Source organism: Ctenopharyngodon idella, chromosome 13, assembly GCF_019924925.1.
Source record: "Ctenopharyngodon idella isolate HZGC_01 chromosome 13, HZGC01, whole genome shotgun sequence".
Lineage (NCBI taxonomy): Eukaryota > Metazoa > Chordata > Actinopteri > Cypriniformes > Xenocyprididae > Ctenopharyngodon > Ctenopharyngodon idella.
Window position 1 is genome coordinate 19,268,782 of NC_067232.1, and position 19,432 is coordinate 19,288,213.

Sequence of the window (19,432 nt, forward strand, 5' to 3'; positions counted from 1 at the left end):
ATTTATATTATTTTTCCCCCATCTTATTTGGTTTGAAAACAACCTCGCAACAGATTTGAATAGTGGTAGCCTATTTGTAGCCTAATGTTTAGCTCATGATATGCACATGCACACGTTCAAAATAAGGTTTTCATAATGTTAATGCTATAGGTAACAATAATACCCATAATGTTATGTATTTATATCTAAATGTATTGCAGTTATTGTCGCCATTATTCTGCCGTACGTTGCATTAATATTATTTTTCTTTTAAACTGTTAAATTGTAGTCCCAAAATAACATTATTCACGCTTAATGCTCGGTCTGATTAAACGTTTTAATTCACATTATTGGACGTGACAGCAGATGAGCGAAATGTGAGTGTTTATGCCGCTACTTGCTCGTTTTCTGTCTGTCTCCAAAATGTATTTTCTAAAACTCAGTTTCGGCCCACCGACCACAACACAGGCTTTCACCGATTATTTGTGGCAATTTAGCTTGTTTTCTGTTTTACAAAAGAATATAAAACAATTCACATAATAGGCCTATATTTTATTTTATTTCACTACTATTTTATTTTATTATTCTTTTATTTTATCTGTTGTTGTTTAAGTTCTGGGCTCTCATAAGCGGAATATTTGCGCAATTTATAGGCCTTCTTTTATGTGCACCTTTTACAGCTTCTCTTTTTACGACTGGTACCGTATTATGTCTCATTATTTAGGAAAGCACTAAGAGAAGCTTGTATTTATTTATTTAGAAAGAAACGAGCGTGTAGCACCACAGACTACAGCTCTGTGTGAAATAATCAGCACTGCGGCCTGAAACACAAATCTCATGAATTTCAGTCCTGCTGTGAGTTTCCGTAAGAAAGTTAAAGCACTAATCTAATGGCGACAACCAGGTCACTGCAGACAAATAAATATCATATCAAATAAATAGTATAAAAAGAAGTTTATAATTAATTATGAGCTTTATTGATGTAAAAATTATCCTTTTTTTCTCGTGCCGGCATTACAGACTTTATATCGTCAAATGAAATAAGACACAGCGTAGCACATAACGTATAGGCTATACATATATATGTGTGTGTGTGTGTGTGTTATATGTTTTTGTGTCTTTATATAATTTAAAAGGGTAAAGATCTATATTAACTATAGCCTTAAAGAAAAAAATTATTGTACATGTTCCCTCTAATGTTCTAATATCATGAAGTAAATCTTCATGATTTTATGCACTATTCTATATGTTGAATCAGGTAACCTAAATAACTTGCTTCACATGGTGACTACTATATTTACTATAACTGAATCAGAAAGACTACTTTAGGCTGCACATATGAAAGTCATTTTTAAGGGTCCTGTAATGCAGAAATAACTCCTTAACGTAGGCACTGCTCATTTTTAAGTTTTACAGTGTAGTTGTGTTCACAGTGATTCTGTAGTAGCCCTGCGGGTTTCTCTGAGAATAGCTGGATCTGTGATCTACATCTTTCTGTATCCACAGCTCCAAGCGGTTAGTCACTCTGGCACGGGGACTCTCTCCAGCTTATTTGAGGTTTGGGGGCAAACGGACTGACTTTCTTCAGTTTCATAACCTGAAGAATCTTGCAAAGTTTAGAGGGCCTGGACCGGACTATTACCTCAAAAACTATGAAGATGGTGAGGTCTAATTTGGTCATTTTCAGTTAGGCAGGTATTTTGCATATATTATTGAGATGAAGAAACAATTTTTTACCTCAGAAAACTTGATGAAGAAAAAACACTAAACTATGGAAAGTTTAACTATATTCCATGATAGGTATAGTTCATCCAAAAATGAAAATTCTGTCATCATTAAGACTTTCGTTCATCTGCAGAACACAAATTAAGATATTTTTAATGAAATATGACAGATTTTTGTCCCTCCATTGACAGCTACGCAACTACCACTTTGATGCTTCAAAAAGTTCATAAAGAGATCGTAAAACTAATCCATATGAATTGAGCGGTTTAGTTCAAATTTTCTGAAGATACTCAATTGCTTTATACAGCATGATGAACAGATGAATTTAGGTTTTTATTTACATATAAACATTGATCAGCGAACATAAACAGAAGCTCAACCAAACCTGCTTGAAGTGCGAGAACAAACCACTTGCGTAACACACGAGAATGAACCTCATTGGTTCTCACACATCAAGCAAACCTGCTTGAGCTTCTGTTTACCACAACTGATGTGTGAGTTGATGAATGTTTATATGTGAATAAAAGCCTAAATTCAATCAGTTCATGATATAAAGTGATCAAATCTCTTCAGAAAATTTGGACTAAACCACTCAATTCATATGGATTAGTTTTACGATCTCTTTATGAACTTTTTGAAGCATCAAAGTGGTAGTTGTGTAGATGTCAATGGACAGAAATCTCTCAGATTTCATTAAAAATATCTTAATTTGTGTTCTGAAGATGAACGAATGTCTTACGGGTGTGGAACGACATGAGGGTGAGTAATTAATGACAGAATTTTTATTTTTGGGTGAACTAACCCTTTAAAGCTGCATGTGCCATTCCATACTATGTGGACAAATGTGCATGCATAAACCTAAACTATATCTGAATAAATATTGATGCATTTCATTTATTCAGTACACGCCTCTAGAAAAGAAATGGCTTTTTAATTATGAAGACTTTTTTATCAATAAACACAGAATAGAAAGAAATATATTTTGAGTATCTGGTAAACATGCGCACAATGCAAACCACATTCATACATTACACTTTTAGTGGTTAGTTTGTCCTCTTGATGGCCAGATATACACACAAAAAATAACTCCAAAACATTCTCGCGGTTTCCATGCAGACATAGTGCGCAGTGACTTCGCCCTGGACAAACAAAAGGGTTGCAAGCTGGCCAGCCACCCAGACATGATGCTGGAACTGCAGCGGGAGAAAGCGACTCAGATGCAACAGGTCTTGTTGAAAGAACAGCTCTCCAACATCTACAGCGATGTTACATTAACAGGTAGGAGATTACAGCAACATGCAGATACTGAGCTAATACAGTGTATATTGGGTTAGACTCAGAGTTTCACAAAATATTTAGGTTTTTAACAAATGTATTAAATGGTGCATAATGTTAGTGTTGATCAGTAGGAATCTTTAGTCCTGTAGATGGTTTGATGTAGCTAATATCTCAGGTGCTTTCTGTGTTTATGTTGTTTGAGCTTGTCTGAACTATGTTGTTGTTTTGTCTCATTGACGTCCATTGGTACAGTGATGTAATGGTTGCTGCTTGTTCCAGAAACGCATAGGTTTAAAATGATGAGACGGTCCAGCGCACAATCAGCCAAGCATATGGTTTTATTGATCACTTTCAACAGCTGTGCTTTGCCTGTTTGTAAATCCAGTGTCCAATTTCAGATTTCATAGTCACACACACAGACACTGTCCCAAATGTTCAGATCATTTTAGGGCGAATAATTGTTTGAAAGGCAGAAATCTCAGAGGACCTGTCAGAGACCTTTGTAGTACCGAAAATGTCAGATCAAGGATAGAATGAAGCTGAATGATGACATATACAAAAGGCCAGTGGAAACAACAGCTGACAATGATTTCAGAAAATGACACTTTGTAAAAGCACCCGCTGTAGTTCTGGGAGGAAGAGTAGTTTTTGCATGCAGTTTGAATCCGGTCAGTAGTATCTTTTGTGTGCGTATTTATGAGGATGATTCGCTAAAGAATATGTTGTAAAAGATGTTTTGGTTGGATCAGGTTTGGTATTTTGTTCTGGGTCATACAGTGATGGGCTGCATTAGAACTTTGCAGTGATTTCTGTTGCAGAGACACTGTTGTTGATACTTGAATTCTGATTCAACACTTCATGAATGGAATTAAAGGATTAGTTCACTTCAGAATTAAAATTTCCTGATAATTTACCCACCCCCATGTCATCCAAGATTTTCATGTCTTTCTTTCTTCAGTTGAAAAAAAAAAAAAAAAAAAAATTAAGGTTTTTGAGGAAAACACTCCAGGATTTTTCTCCATATAGTGGACTTCAATGGGGACCAATGAGTTGAAGGTCCAAATTGCAGTTTCAATGCAGCTTCAAAGGGCTCTACATGATCCCAGGTGAGGAATAAGGGTGTTATCTAATGAAACGACCGGTCATTTTCTAAAAAAATAAAAATGTATATACCTTTTAAATCACAAATGCTCGTCTTGCACTAGCTCTGCGATGCCCGTCCACAACTTCACACATTATATAATCACATTGGAAAGGTCACGTGTGACGAAAAAAGGTAAAACAACGTTGTCGGACGATTTTGAAGTTGGAGGAGAAAATGAGATGGAGTTTTTCACCCTACCCTACCTTTTAAACACTGGGTTGGTACTTCCGCTACATCATGCGTGACCTTTCCAACGTGTAATGCGTGAAGTCCTGGACGCGCATCGCAGAGCTAGTGCAAGATGAGTATTTGTGGTTAAAAAGTATATACATTTTTTTTTTTTTTTAAGAAAATGACAGATCGTTTCACTAGATAAGACCCTTATTCCTCGGCTGGGATCGTGTAGAGCCCTTTGAAGCTGCATTAAAACTGCAATTTGGACCTTCAACCCGTTGGTCCCCATTAAAGTCCACTATATGGAGAAAAATCCTGGTATTTTTTCCTCAAAAACTTTAATTTCTTTTCGACTGAAGAAAGAAAGACATGAACATCTTGGATGACATGGAGGTGAGTAAATTATTAGGACATTTTCCCCCATTTTCACAGACAAAGCTTAAGCTAGCCTAAACTAAAATGCATGTTTGAGCTGTTTTAAATAAAAGTAACTTACACTGACATATCTTAAAATATGTTATTGCCATTGCTTTGTCTCAAGATACACACCACTAATGTTTTTTTTCTAGGGTATGATTATAAAAGCTAATTAAATGTCCTAATTGAACTAAGGCCTAATCCTGGCTTAGTCTAAGCCCTGTCTGTGAAACCGGGCCTTTAATTCTGGAGTGAACTAATCCTTTAAGGGACAATTTTCCTTGACAGACTCGATTTTTTTCATTGTTTTATTATTATAATCGTTGCAGTAATCTCAATGTAAACTCAAATCACTATCAGGTACAGTCAACCGGAGCGAGATTATTTGTTTAAAGCAGATTTACTGTGGAAAGATTGTACTAAATTTTATGTCAGGCACTGTGCGAGTTCCAGTGCAGGTCACGCTGCATGTTTTCTTATTAATATTGATATACAAGCTCAGATGAGAATTTCTGAACTGCTCTTGGCATCAAATAGACCTGAATGTTGTTCATTCATATCTAAATCGTTATCGTCTTCATGCCAGATACAGCAAAAAGCACTCTTCTAACTTTCACCCGTATTTTCCAAACATCTTTTTACACACATCTGCGTTTGACAGGGCGGCTGTAAGAGGAATTAGGACTAAACACACTTAGCAAAGGAATCCCTCTCTCCGTGGATCTCAGCATGTGTGCTGTAGCAAAAAGTCCGTCGTGTGCATGACTGATTGGTGAGAATGAAGACACCTGGGTGTATGGCATAGATGGGTCTGTTAGCAATCAGGACGCCCCCTGCACAGTCACTGGCAGGTGGCAGGGGAATTGCAATGAGATGTCCTGCCCCATCCATTTCCACTCGGCACAGGTCGGCTTTTCTGACCCTTTCTCATTACAGCTATCAGTAATAGGCGCGAAAGCCCCCTGCCAGTTAAAACAAACCGTGGTGAGACAAGCCCAAGGTCAAACTAGCTTTCACCTCTACACTCGCTACAGTTTAGTCCAGTTTAGTTAAAGCAAACCATCTGAGACAAGTCGAGGTCAGAGCGCTTGAAACTCTTAAGTTGCTACAGTTCCACGCTGCTTTTACGTTCCATGATGCTGCCTGTTGTTTGAGCTCCTCTTTTACTGCTTTCTCTGAAATTCAGTCATTGTTAGTTTCTTGCAATTGAATGTAGCATTATAAAAGATTTGCATTTCCTGTATTTATGCTTGTAAGGAAAAGAACAGTGTTAAAGGTGAACTCAGTAATTTTAAATAAGAAATTAATTATAAAATTTAAAAAACTGTGTCTGGTAAAGTGTCTGGGTTTTTTTTTACCAAAACTTTTCTGAAAAACCTGTTGTACACAATCTACTACGAGCCTTTTGATAGTTCATACTTTTTAGCAAGTAAAATGCTTTTAAGTATAATTCTAAACACGCCCAACTTCAGGACGGGGTACACTTTTTTTATTTTATTTTTTTGGCTGTGAAATCTTTACTTATTTTTATGATTATTATATTTTATATAATTATATTTTGGTAGTTATATTTTTAAGATGAACACTTTTTTCAGGCTTTTGAAAGCCCTACACAACAAAAACTACAGAGCTCTGATCGTGAAACTAGGCATTTTTATAAATAATCTTACTAAGACATATTATTGGGAGATATATACTGCTGGTGTATGCATTTTATGTAAGTAGTCTGCTATACTATTATAAAGATTTCACTGATTTACATTGCAAGCTATCAGAATTTCATCATACTTTTTGGCCATATAAATATCAGCAACAGCACCAAATTGCATATTTTTGCTCAGTTTGGGCCTCTTAATGATATCAAAGTGTTTTTTCCTCTTTTAGTATGAGTTCCATATTCTCATTATATCATACTATGAGCCATAAAAGCCTAATGTATCAAATATGTTACTCAACAAAAACCCATATGCAAAAAAAAAAAAAAAAACAACTAATGGTGTGTATATATATATATATATTTTTTTTTTTTTTGGGGGGGGGGGGGGGGGGGGGGGGGCTTTTTTGTAAAGCCTGACATATGTCAGGCTTTACAGGGTTAAGTGATGAGCTTCCATGTTGAGATCATTTGAACAGCAAAATACTATTTGCTTTATCATGACTGACTGCAAATAACACATTTTTACAGCACCATTGGTACACTAAAAAAATGCTGGGTTAAAACAACATAAGTTGGGTTAAAAATGAACAAACCCAGCAATTGGGTTGTTTTCATCCATGGTTGGGTTAAATGTTTGCCCAACGTGCTGGGTAGTTTTATTTAACTATTGTTTAAAAATTATGATATGGCTGGCTTAAAATGTACCCAAAATAGGTTGGAAATTAAAAATCAGATATATAATAAGTAGACGCAACAATAATAATCAAAAGGTGAACATTTATTAATAAGCAATTTAATAAATGTTTATTGTTTAATTAATATTCATTAAATTCTTCATTAAACCTATTAATAAATGTTCATTTCCAACATACTTTGGGTTCATTTAAGGCAAGCAGTACAGTAATTTTTAAACAATAGTTGGGTTAAATAAAACTACCCAGCAGGTTGGGCAAACATTTAACCCAACCGCTGGGTTTGTCCGTTTTTCCTTGTTTTTAACCCAGCATTTTTTAGAGTGTAACAATGTCTTCCAATTACCAAGGGCACCTTTAAAGTTTAATGCTTTGGTTGTGGCTAAACAAAATGTTCCATCCTTGGTGTTTTATTGATGTAAGCATGTGTTTCATTTTCTATAGACTTTGCACGAGAATCTACACACGACACAATCTGGTAATATGGTAGATGCAGGAAAGAAAAGATGAATTGGAATTTAGTAGGCAAATAGACAAAGATAACCAAAAAAATAGCCCTCAAAATGGCATTTTATTTATTTAGAAGACATCTATAAATTTAGTGAATAATGAAAATTAGGACAACGTCACTATGATGGTTGCATTTGGATGATGTTGTCATTTTTGGTTACATTTTAAATGGTGAACCTTGTCCAGGTCATTTCAGGCTTAGGTGTGCAGTTCAGTTTAGTTGTTTGCTAAATGTTTTTTTATGTTAATAAAAACTTAGCAAACAGCAAACCTGAATTGCACACCCATAGCTGAAATGACAACACAAGGTTGGAATAGTCTATATGTAAGGGCTGAATTGTTTGCAGAAATTGAATACTTAGAGTTGGGGATTTAAAACAAACCCAGACCAGAATGTTTGTGAAAAATCAATCAAGTGCATTACTGAATTGACTAGTAATGTCCAGTGTAACATTCACCTTCAAAGACTTGTTGGATTTGTTGGACATTGTAACGTACATTTCATCAGTGTGTTAGTTTGTAGTACTGATAGAGTAGTGGATTCATGAATATGCTTGCATTCATAACCCCACTAACAGATGTGCATATCATTCAGTACAAGCAGACATATTAAATATGATAAATATCCACAGTACACCTCTCTAAATGACTTATGCGTCCTTTGTTTGTAACCCGTTCCTGGAAACTTCTCGCTTCCACATGCACTGAGTGAAGTGTCAACTGATATGTAGCTAAATGTGGTGAAGGTAAATTCCATCATGTGCTCAGAGCTTGGCTCTATAGTTGTCATCGTGTGATTCTCAGAGTGTCTGAGGTCACGGTGCACTTTAGATCAGTGTGCAGCCCTACAGCCAGTTTCCCAGACTCTCAGGAGAGCGGCATTCATCATAAATAACTGTCTCTTTAAATCACACGAATTTGCTTGCATTCGCTCTCTTGCGTTCTTCAGCTCAAAACTATTCTCCTACGTCCACTTAAAAGACACGAGGGAGTCTCTCTGTGTGATGCTAGCATGTTAAAATGCTATATTCAAAGCTATTTCCTGCCTGTTTGCACTAAGACAAATGACAGGAAGTTGTCCAGTGAGGGTAGTTTGGGTATTAGCTAGTTGACGGTTAGCCTTTAGCCTCTCATTTTCGTTGACGGCAGTAACTGCTTGAGTTTTTGGTCCTCAAATAGTCATTAAAAAGTAAGGAAATGTTATGAAAATGGGCTAGAGGTGAGGAAACCTCCTGTAATCTTTCTGCACAAAATAAACGCTTAAATCTGAGAAAATGAGGAGTGGCTTTGACCAGATGCTGTCTGGAGTGAGATCGTGCCATTTCACAACACTGCGTCATTTGTTTTCCTTCTACAAGTGTGGGTAACATGCCCATGTTGTTCAGTATTGTTTTTTGGCTTGTGGAGCCCAGATTTTTGTCCAGTTGAAAACGTTTGCTCCAGAGTTGGGCGGTTATTTCATTGAAATGATTGCTGGAGTATTTTGATGAATACCGCATGGCAGAATTTGATTTGCCAGTCATCGAACAGTCTTCCTGTCCTCTTCTCTCTTCTTGTCTGACTGTGCTCAATGTGACACAAAGAGTTTGGAGTCTTTTTCCTCCTCCCCCAGCAGCAGTGAAAACACACATGTGTGCACTCAACACAAACACAGTGAGTGCACGTAGAATAGTGTGCTAATGATAGATCTGAGGCTCTGACAGATGTTTCTGCCTGTGAAAGAAAACATGATTTTTTTCTATATCTGAGACATTAAGCAGATACACACACATGCATAATATTCTCCAGAAGAGTTAAAGGGATAGTTCACCCAAAAATTTAAGAAAAATTCTTTCATCATTTACTCGCTCTCATGTCGTTCCAAACCCATAAGATTTTCGTTCATCTTCGAAAGAAAAATTAAGATGTTTTAGTGAATTGTGAGAGATTTCTGTCCGTCCATTGAAAGCCTATTCACCCAAAACTCTGATGCTTAAATGTTCATAAAGAGATGAATCCAAGTCTTCTGAAGAGACACAATCACTTTATAAGATGAACAGATTTAATTTAAGCTACTATTCACATATAAACACTGATCAGCAAACATACATATAGCACTCAAATATTGAAAAGAGATGCTCAGCAATACTCGTGAGATGTGACATGTGAGAATAAACCTCATTGGTTCTCGCACGTCAATCAAGTGCAGTTTACCATATTTGAGTGCTATATAAATGTTCACTGATCAATGTTTATATGTTAATAAAAGCCTAAATTAAAGGGATAGATCACCCAGAAATTAAAATTGTCATCATGTACTCACCCTCAAGTTGTTCCAAACCTGTATGAGTTTCTTTCTTCTGTTGAACACAAAAGAAGATATGAAGAGTTTGGTTCCAAAACGCTATAAATCCATTTTGACTAATTTGAGTAAAAATGTGTTTTCTTTACCAAGATGAAAACCACTATTTTCTATTTCAAACTTTCACATAGCATCTTTTGGTTATAAAAATTCAATTCAAATCTAGATTTTGATTTTCAAAGGTTTACTATAAAAAATGCAATTAATCCATCAATATAAAAGTTATTTTTCATATTGAAAATACACAACAAAGTAAGTTGATTCACATATATGACAGCCTCTGAACTTTGTCAATACTAATCTTATATACAGGCATTTGACTAAAAATACATTCAGTCGTCGCTCCCAAAATGAATTCAACGAGTCATCTTGTTAATGTTATAAATCAATTATGTCTCCGTTTGTCATTACCGATTAAAGAGTATCTGGCGCCACCGCACGGTTAAAATAAACACATTTGCCGAGTACATTGGTATTAAACACGGCTTTTAAAAACTGTTCATGATTCAGTTTTGGGGACCGTGACAGAAGTTTGATGCTGTCGTGGAACAACAGCGGGTATTTTTCCTCCTCCCGTCTCGAGTGCCTCATGTTCTTAATCTCCTCACGTAGATGATTACATTTCTTCCCCACCGCAGAAACCACCACAGGTTCATCAATGCCATCAAAATTATTCATTTTTCTGTTTTTGTTGATCACAAAGTACAAAGCAGATAAGGAAAACTAGGAAGCCGGGTGTATTCAGAGCGGCGCCATCACTGGGAGACTGGCGTTTGTCGCATTTTGAAAAGAAAGGGAGAAAACATGACAGAATAACACGACATATATAGCATTTTGTGCAAAAGTAATAAATGACTTTTCAATACTGACCAGATACAATACTGATTTTGGCGGAAACTCAATTATTTTTTATTATTATTTTTTTTTAAATGGCGTTTATCGCGTTTTGGAACCAAACTCTTCATATTTTGAAGAATGTTGGTAACCAGACAGTTAACGGTAGCCAATGACTTCAATAGTATTTATTTTTTTTCCTACTATGGAAGTCAATGGCTACCGTCAATAAAAGAAAGAAACTTATACGGATTTGGAACAACTTGAGGGTGAGTAAATGATGACAAAGTTTTCATTTCTGGGTGAACTATCCCTTTAAATCTGTTTATCATATAAAGCAACCCTGTCTGTTCAGAAGACCTGGATTAAACAATTCATATGGATTTATTTTACGGTCTCTTAATGAAGAGTTTTAGGTGAATAGAGGGACAGAAATCACTCAGATTTCATTAAAATATCTTAATTTGTCTTTTGAAGATTAACGAAAGTCTTATGGGTTTGGAATGACATGAGGGTGAGGGTGAGTAAATCTCTATTTGAGTCAACTAAAGCTGAATATCTGTAGGTCATACAAATAGTGCACAGATTAATTTTCCTTTTGCATGTTGCAAAGCTAATGAACAATATTCTGATAAGCATAAAAATGTATAGCATACAGCAAAATTGTCTGTTTAATTTCTATAAAATAAAAGGTTGTCACTATAATACAAATAAAACATAATAAGGCAGAGCTTATTTTATTTTTCACTTATTATTATCATTTTTTTACAACTATAAAGAGAGAGTTGGAGAGAGAGAGATGTTGGCAAACATGACGTGAACATTTCAATCTCAGTGTGTGGCATGAGTGAACAGAACTGTAAATAAATGAGACACTAATACGTATAACAGACTCTTCAGAATGTTTCCACGTTGCCCATTACTCAAGGCCTTGCTCTTCTAAACGACCATAAAACAACAACTGAACTGGAAAAATAAAATGTGCCACAACAGAAGGTTATGAAGACAGAGTGGACTCTAGACATCTCGTAAATGTAACAAGGAGCTGTCAGACTCAGACTGCGCTATATATCGCTGTTCAATCTGCCAAATGAAGTGATAAACTAGCCTTTAAATGAATTTGCAAGTAGAAACAGATAATAGGAGCATATTTACAGTTTTCAAAATAATGAAAATAAACTGTGACCAAATGTTAAGAGAAAACAGATGTTTACAATGCTAGGAAGGAGCCGAAATTCCCTGCTGGGTACACAAACGCAATCTAATAATGATGTTAGCGTCAAATTTATCTGATGTGTTTAAAATGGAGTTTCAGATCTTAAATGCCTTGAAAAAGAATTACACTTTTTGAAAATATTGTATGGTCCAGTGTGGATAGTATAATTGTTATTGAAATGAATGAAGATGTTTTTTGTAGGTTTTACAAAGTAGACTCGCAGAAGCAATGCTAATGATTCTGTTACTGTTTGTCAATCTTTTGTAATTCACAAGATCTTTTTTAATACTGTGGAGATGAATTTCTTAGTTGCTGGTGATCAAAGTATGAAACAGTTACTTTTTTTGGAAGCATACTGTGGTCACCAACATATATCATTTTATTCAAAGTCTGTTTTCTGAAATATGAGGTGGGCCAGGAGATTTTGTTTCATTTTTGTTTTGGAGGTAATATTTCTACAAATTCTGAGCCAGGAGTTTGTGGGATTTGGAAGGGCCAAATTTTACACTTTTGCATCAGTTCCCTTTAGCATCAAAATCTAGGAAATGAAAGATGACATGATACATTAATCTACATCTCTTTAGTGGTTTTACCAAGTCACACATATTGGAGTTATTTGCTTGGCCTTACCAAGCAACACAGAATACCAAATATTAATCCAAGATAATCCAAGCAAAGGAGTTCCCTTTCTTGTGATTGTTATAAAGCCCTAAGCGTTCAGTCTTTGAAGTTTCCTTTTCATTTGATTCATTCATTTGATAGTGGTTTTTAAATGAGTCATTGTGCATGAGAACTGCACTGGAGCAGCTGCAGGTAGTTTAATACCACCCCTTCATAAACAAATATTAAACAGCTACGATTCCCAAAGACATCTGTGTTCTTACCACATACGTTTCAAGTGCTGACATGACTAAAACCTTTATTAAAAATCAATAAAGAATGTAATAGCTGTAACGAAATCACCGTTGCAATCGCAAAATCTCAAAGGGGCTTCATTCAGGAAACGCGAGCAGAGCAAATTTCTGTGCAAATCGTCGGCGAAAACCATTGCAACGCAAATTACCGCATTTAATTCAATTGGATTTATGAATGTTTTACAAAGAGATTCGTTCTGCTTGTGTTTCATGACTGAGGCCCAAAGGATTTCCCATTACACACTAAAATCCACTTATTTTTGTTCTTACTCAGAGATTTATACATTTTTTGATTATGTCAAGTTCCAGATTGCCATATAAGTACACACCTTGCAAATTATGCACATCCGGGACTTATAATTAGGAACTTGAGCTAATATAATCAAATAATAAATAAATCTCTGTGTAAAAAGTGTGCTCTGTGAAATGTGCACTTTAATTTTAATGAAGGACGTATGTTTTGAACACGGAATCGAAGACAAACGAAAGCAAACCAATCTTGTGCTTGCCCACAGTTGTCTTCAGTTCGTCATCCAAAACATCTTTCATTAATCACACGTCCTTCACAAACACAAGATAACAACCAATCTTGTGTTTGCCTTCGTTGGTCTTCAATTCCTTGTTCAGAACATACGTCCTTCATTACTTACAGACTTGTAGCATTTCCCTAATTAAGCTGTCAGTCGATATTCACAGGCTTGCCCGAGTGCACAATTATATTCACTGTTTTTTGAGGAATTAACACTGTTGGACATTTTGTTAATAGCCGACATCACAAAGACTGAAGGAAGTGATTGTTGTGGCAGCTTGGCATTATGCGAGGTGAAGTCTGGTTATATATTGCCGTTGTGATTTCACCTGGCAGCTTCAGTACTCTCAGCCTGGTTGGACATTGATTTAACTAGTTTTAATGTTCCAAGGACCATCTGGCTTCACCACAAGTTCACCCTAAATGTTGAACTTTCTCTAGGAGAATTACATATGCATTAAAGTCTGTGTTGTGTGCCATTTTGAAGAATGTGCCATTGAGAATTAAGACATTGAGAGTGCTACTTCAGTTCCTGAATTTGAATTGAGACAGAAAACAGGATGAAGAATTGTAATATGAATTCAAGAAAGAAATAATTATGCTTTAAACATGTTAAGATATAAACAACGTATTGGGTACTTTCAAATTTGCAAACATGATTCTATACTTTTTCATCTGGCCAAACATCCACAAAATATTTAATATAACAATAATAATTAATATTAATAATATTACAGTATGTATTTGTTTAATGCTTTGGCTTTTTTTGGAGCTATTTTATTGGCAAACAGAAAGTATACAAGGTTATAAATGGGCCATTCTACAGAATTGGTACAAAATCAGAGTTGTAAAAAATGTCTTTTTCCACAAATTTTGTATGTATGCAAATTGTATAATATCCAAGGTACAAATTTCTAGTAATTGTGCAGTTAATTCTCATATTGTATTTTCAGAAAGTTTTGGAATATTTTTCCTCTCCCCAAATTTGTCACTACTGGAACACATTAATAAATAATTTAATATAAAAAGGGTTACATGGACCTTTTAAGATTTTGTTTACATCTGCCTTGTAATTATATTTCAAAAAAAGTTCTCACAGGTAAATCAATACCAATTACAATTTTAACAATATTTCAAGTGTCATTTATGAGATTTGTTGTATTTTGAATCACATTTTTCTTTGTAAAATGCATAAAGTTTATCAAGGATTCATTAGTTTGAATATGCATTGAACCAAACACCATAATAACATCGTAGCTGATAATTCAATATACTTTATTTTTGACAAAACATCCCATGTTTCGGTCGTGACTGCACATTTTCGGTAATGACAGTAATGTTTTGATAGCGACCGCACTATATTACAGAATTTTTCCTCACTAAAACATTGTATTTTATTGTATTCCTTTAATTTTGATATTGCATTTCAGAGTGGGATAAGATGGTGTGGATTGTATTCTGCTTGGAGATCTGATCCAATACAGGTCATAGTTCAGGAAAGTAAGTGTATGTCAGTGTGCTATTTTAATATTCTGGCTGATCACAGGCTGCTGGCTCTATCCTCCACGCCGTCATGCGCGGTTCTGTGATGTTTCAGACACAGGAGAGATTTGTGGCTCATGAACGTCTCATCTGATTTGTGCTCTCACTCCAACATGTATCAGGTTTCTCTTTTCTTCTGGAGTATTTTTTTAATAGCACAGCTGCTGAACTCTTCTCTGGACTATTCAGACTGAACAGAGACCCCAAGCTCAGTGGGTCTGCTGCAGAAATGTATTAAAACTGCCTAAAGATATGCGAATTATGTGAGGAGCTGGCTAGACATAGATGTTACCACCTGTGAAGAAGGTATTATTCATTTTAATTTTTTTTGTCAGTAGTTGTTTTGCTCCTGCAACACCTGTCAGGGATCATTAATCATTCAGATGCTTCCCACTGAGGTCATTTTTGATTATAATCCTCATGTGTGACCTTTTGTCCCAAGATCAATACTGAGGCCAGAACCGCAACCATGTTTTGGCAGCCGGGACATCACACATGAGAAAAAACAATATAAACTGGACGCAAGAGCAAATACTTATTAGTGTAATCGCATTTGTACTGAACCAGACAGCTTCTCTTAAGTTTTCCACATATATGAATGATAATTAGCTTGAGTAATGCCCATAAAACCTAAATGCATTTGCATAGTGATCCGAATTGTTGGCTCAGAGACAAGATGCTAGCATTTAAAGCAATACTGTATGTAACTGAATAAAAACTAACTCACATTTAACACTCAAATTGACATTAAAGGATTAGTTCACTTTTAAATGAAAATTACCCCAAGCTTTACTCACCCTCAAACCATCCTAGGTGTATATGACTTTCTTCTTTCTGATGAACACAATCAGAGAAATATTAATAAATATCCTGACACATCCAAGCTTTATAATGGCAGTAAGCGTTACCAAATGAGTATGACCTGAAGAAAGTGTCTTCATCCACATCCATCCATCATAAACATATTCAACACGGCTCCGGGGGTTAATAAAGGCCTTCTGAAGTGAAACGATGCATTTATGTAAAAAAAAAAATCCATATTTAACAAATTATGAAGTAAAATATCTAGCTTCCGCCAGACCGCCTTCCGTATTCAAGTTACGAAGAAAGTGTAAACTGGCATCGCATCAGTTACACTTTTTCCGTAAGTTGAATAGTAAAGGCGTAGGACGTAGCGTAAGCTTTTTGAACTGATACACTTTCTTCGTAAGTTGAATATGGAAGACGGTCTGGCGGAAGCTAGATACTTTACTTCAACTTGTTAAATATGGATTTTTTTTTTTTTACACAAACCCATCGCTTCACTTCAGAAGGCCTTTATTAACCCCCCTGGAGCCATGTAGAGTACGTTTATGATGGATGGAAGATACTTTCTTTAGCTCATATTCGTTTGGTAACGCTTACTGCCATTATAAAGCTCGGATGCGTCAGGATACTTGATATTTCTCAGATTGTGTTCATCAGAAAGAAGAAAGTCATATACACCTAGGATGGCTTGAGGGTGAGTAAAGCTTGGGGTAATTTTCATTTGAAAGTGAACTAATCCTTTAATTGTTAGTTCTGTCATGACAACTCTTGGAGTGTTTGGCATGATAATGGATATGACAATGTTGGTATGTTTGGTGTTGGTGGAATAGATCTGCTACGCTGATGCTGCTGTTATTGCTGCTGCTGTTGGTTATTGCTTCTGCAGAGCAAGTACGGGACTTGCTACTGCCAATACATACACACGCTGCTGTGAGATTTGATGTCTCCAACTTGGAAACGTTTTCAAAACTAGTAATTAATTCTGCCTCTAAGTAAGTAAAGCTTTATTTATATAGTACCTTTTAAAAGTAGTGTTTACAATTTACAAAATGTTTTACAGAAAAAGTGCAAAATGACTTTGTGTGGCTTCTGAAAGTTGTGTAAAGTCAGCAAAGCTCTTGCCATATATTTTTTGTTTGCAGTATGGATTATTGAGTGGACTGTGGGTGTGGCGTCTGAGACTGAGAACATGCTTAAACACTAGTGTGCCAAGGCCAAATGAGGTCATTGCACAATTCCTAGATATAACCATTGATAAGAACGACAGGAAGGTGTCCCTCCAAAAAACATTTCCAAAGTTTTGCTCTTTGACACTGTTTATAGTTTCTCAGAGAGTGTGATGCCAAGCGTATGTTTGGAAATCTAGGATCTACTGTGAGGAACAGCCAAAAATGCTTTCATTTCTATTGTTTTTCCATGAAAAGTCTCATTTGTTAGATGACAAATAATGTTGTATACATTTTATGCAGCATTAGAAAAGTGGATTCTATTTTTAGTTGAAAGAACAAGAAATTAAATTCATTTGCTGTCTCCAATTTTTCCCATTCCTGCCCAGCTATTTGTTTATTTGTAAATCTAGAGGATTTGCCAGAAGCCTGAATATTGACATGTGGAATGCAGAACTATTGCTGCTCAAACTAACCATACAAACAGAACTGTGCGTCTTTGTGTGTGGGTATGTGTGTGTTAAGGAGAGAGTGTTTGTTGGGGGAGAGGGTGTTCCCAAAATCACTAAAGATTTGGAATAAAAGTTGTTCCTGAACAGTATGTACAATATGTTTGTGTCATGTTATGACTGAAGCATAAATTAAAATTATTGCAAAAACAACAACTTTTCCCCAGTATAGTGCAGTGAAGTTGTTTTTGTAAGGGAATAGCTTTTGAAAAAGAAAAAAAGGAACTTTTTATATGAAAAGCATTAAGGTAAAAGAATAGTTGCTTGAAAATGAAAATTCTGTCATAATTTACTCACCTTCATGTTGATCCAAAGCTTTTTTTGACTTACTCTTTTCCCATACAGTGAAAGTGAACAGTCCCAGTTGTGGTCACCATTTACTTTCATTGTATGGAAAAAAGCAGCTTGTAAATTCTTCTGAATATCTCCTTTTGTGCTCCACAGAATAAAGAAAAGTCATGTAGTGTTGGAAAGACACAAAGGTGAGTAAGTTACAAAACAGAATTTTAACTTTTGGGTGACCTATCACTTGAATATTGGAGGCCGTGAAGCCCCTTCCACTAACCTTTGGGTTAGCAGCCCAGATCTTTCACCACATTTGTGATGGTTGATCTGTTTCCTCTCAGGGAGCACTATTAGAAAGCTGAAATCTATCAGGCTTTGAATTGAACTGAACTGAACTGGGTGAAATAAAAATATGTGGATGGATGTCAACACTGCAGCAACGGTACTAAGACCTCCCTGCACCTCAGATTCAGTAAGTTTTAAAAACCGCGTGTGAAGAAAGCTGTATTCTGCAAGGAATTTTATAAGTCCATAAACATGTAATGAAATTTGCTCTGGTCTAGGGAACATGGGCAGGAAAAGTGAAATTGAGTTTTCTGTGGCAGACTGGAGTGCTTTAAAACAGGTCCGTTAGGAGGGGCTAACCAAAACCCCTCTGCTTTATTTTGTTCGCTTTAAACTTGAGTGACAAGACCTGACGGCTTTAAGCAAAGGCAGATGGTGACTGCCGTTGACTGAGCACGGTAAGGCTAATACAGCACTGTGCTAGTGTCCCATTATGCTAATGTTATTAGCACAACTGGCAGCTGCTTATAGTGCTAAACATTTTAATAATAGTAACATCAGTGTCACCAATGTGACCTCATTGCTGTTAGGAGGTATTCGTACAAAATGTAAAAAATGCTTGGATAGACACTGTTACATGCAATACTAACACTTCTAAAATGGAAATGCTTTTGCATATGTTGAACTTTATGTTGATAAATCATTTCAGGTTTGTAGATTATTGAATGCACAGGAACATTTTATTGTATTTATAATAAATTTAGAGAATCCCATTTATTTGTTGTATATTATCGCATAGCACGTTCTTGCACAAACATTATACTTGGTCCAAAATTCTTCTGAATTTGTGCAATCTGATGTGTACAGTTTCGTATAATCTGCTTATGCCCTACTAATGGTTAGGTTTAGAGATAAGGTTAGGGGTAGACCCTCATGTATGCTTTTTTCTAAAAATCACACTTTTTGTATAAATCACATTGTGCAAATTCATACAGAATTGTCACCTTGCAAAACAGTTATTTCTTCCTCATAAGATCGGTTTAGGGGGTGGACCCTTACGAATACTTTTTTTTTTTTTTTTTCTAAAAATTGTATGTTTAGGTAAGAATCATCACCTCGTAAAATAGTTACTTTTGTCATGAGATTGGGTTACCTAAAACAGTCTACTTTGTGTTTACATACGGTCAAAATGCAGATATTGCACATTTCAGTATGTCTAAATGTGCAAAAATGTATGCGTACACTGTGAATATGTATACCTACAAATATGAATGAGTTGGGCTAACTCAAAAAATTTGAGGTAATCAGTTACAGTTACAGTTACATTACACAGTTCCCAATTTTAAGTAAGCAGAACTATCAAGTTTTGTAGTACTCATGCATGTTAATTCCTCCTAACTTGAAGTGCTGAGTTAGCTAACTCATACA

At 35.7% G+C, this 19,432-nt stretch overlaps 1 protein-coding gene across 3 annotated transcripts in view; it reads left to right on the plus strand.

Moving 5' to 3' along the window:
* The window catches only part of hpse2 (heparanase 2), a 99,259-nt gene that overhangs the window by 1,679 nt on the left and 78,148 nt on the right, over nt 1–19,432 (plus strand). For all 3 annotated transcript variants that reach the window (XM_051917475.1, XM_051917476.1, XM_051917477.1), the window contains exons 2-3: nt 1,486–1,640; nt 2,821–2,982. In XM_051917475.1, the coding sequence (XP_051773435.1) occupies nt 1,486–1,640; nt 2,821–2,982 (317 nt within the window). The remainder of the gene's footprint in view (nt 1–1,485; nt 1,641–2,820; nt 2,983–19,432) is intronic.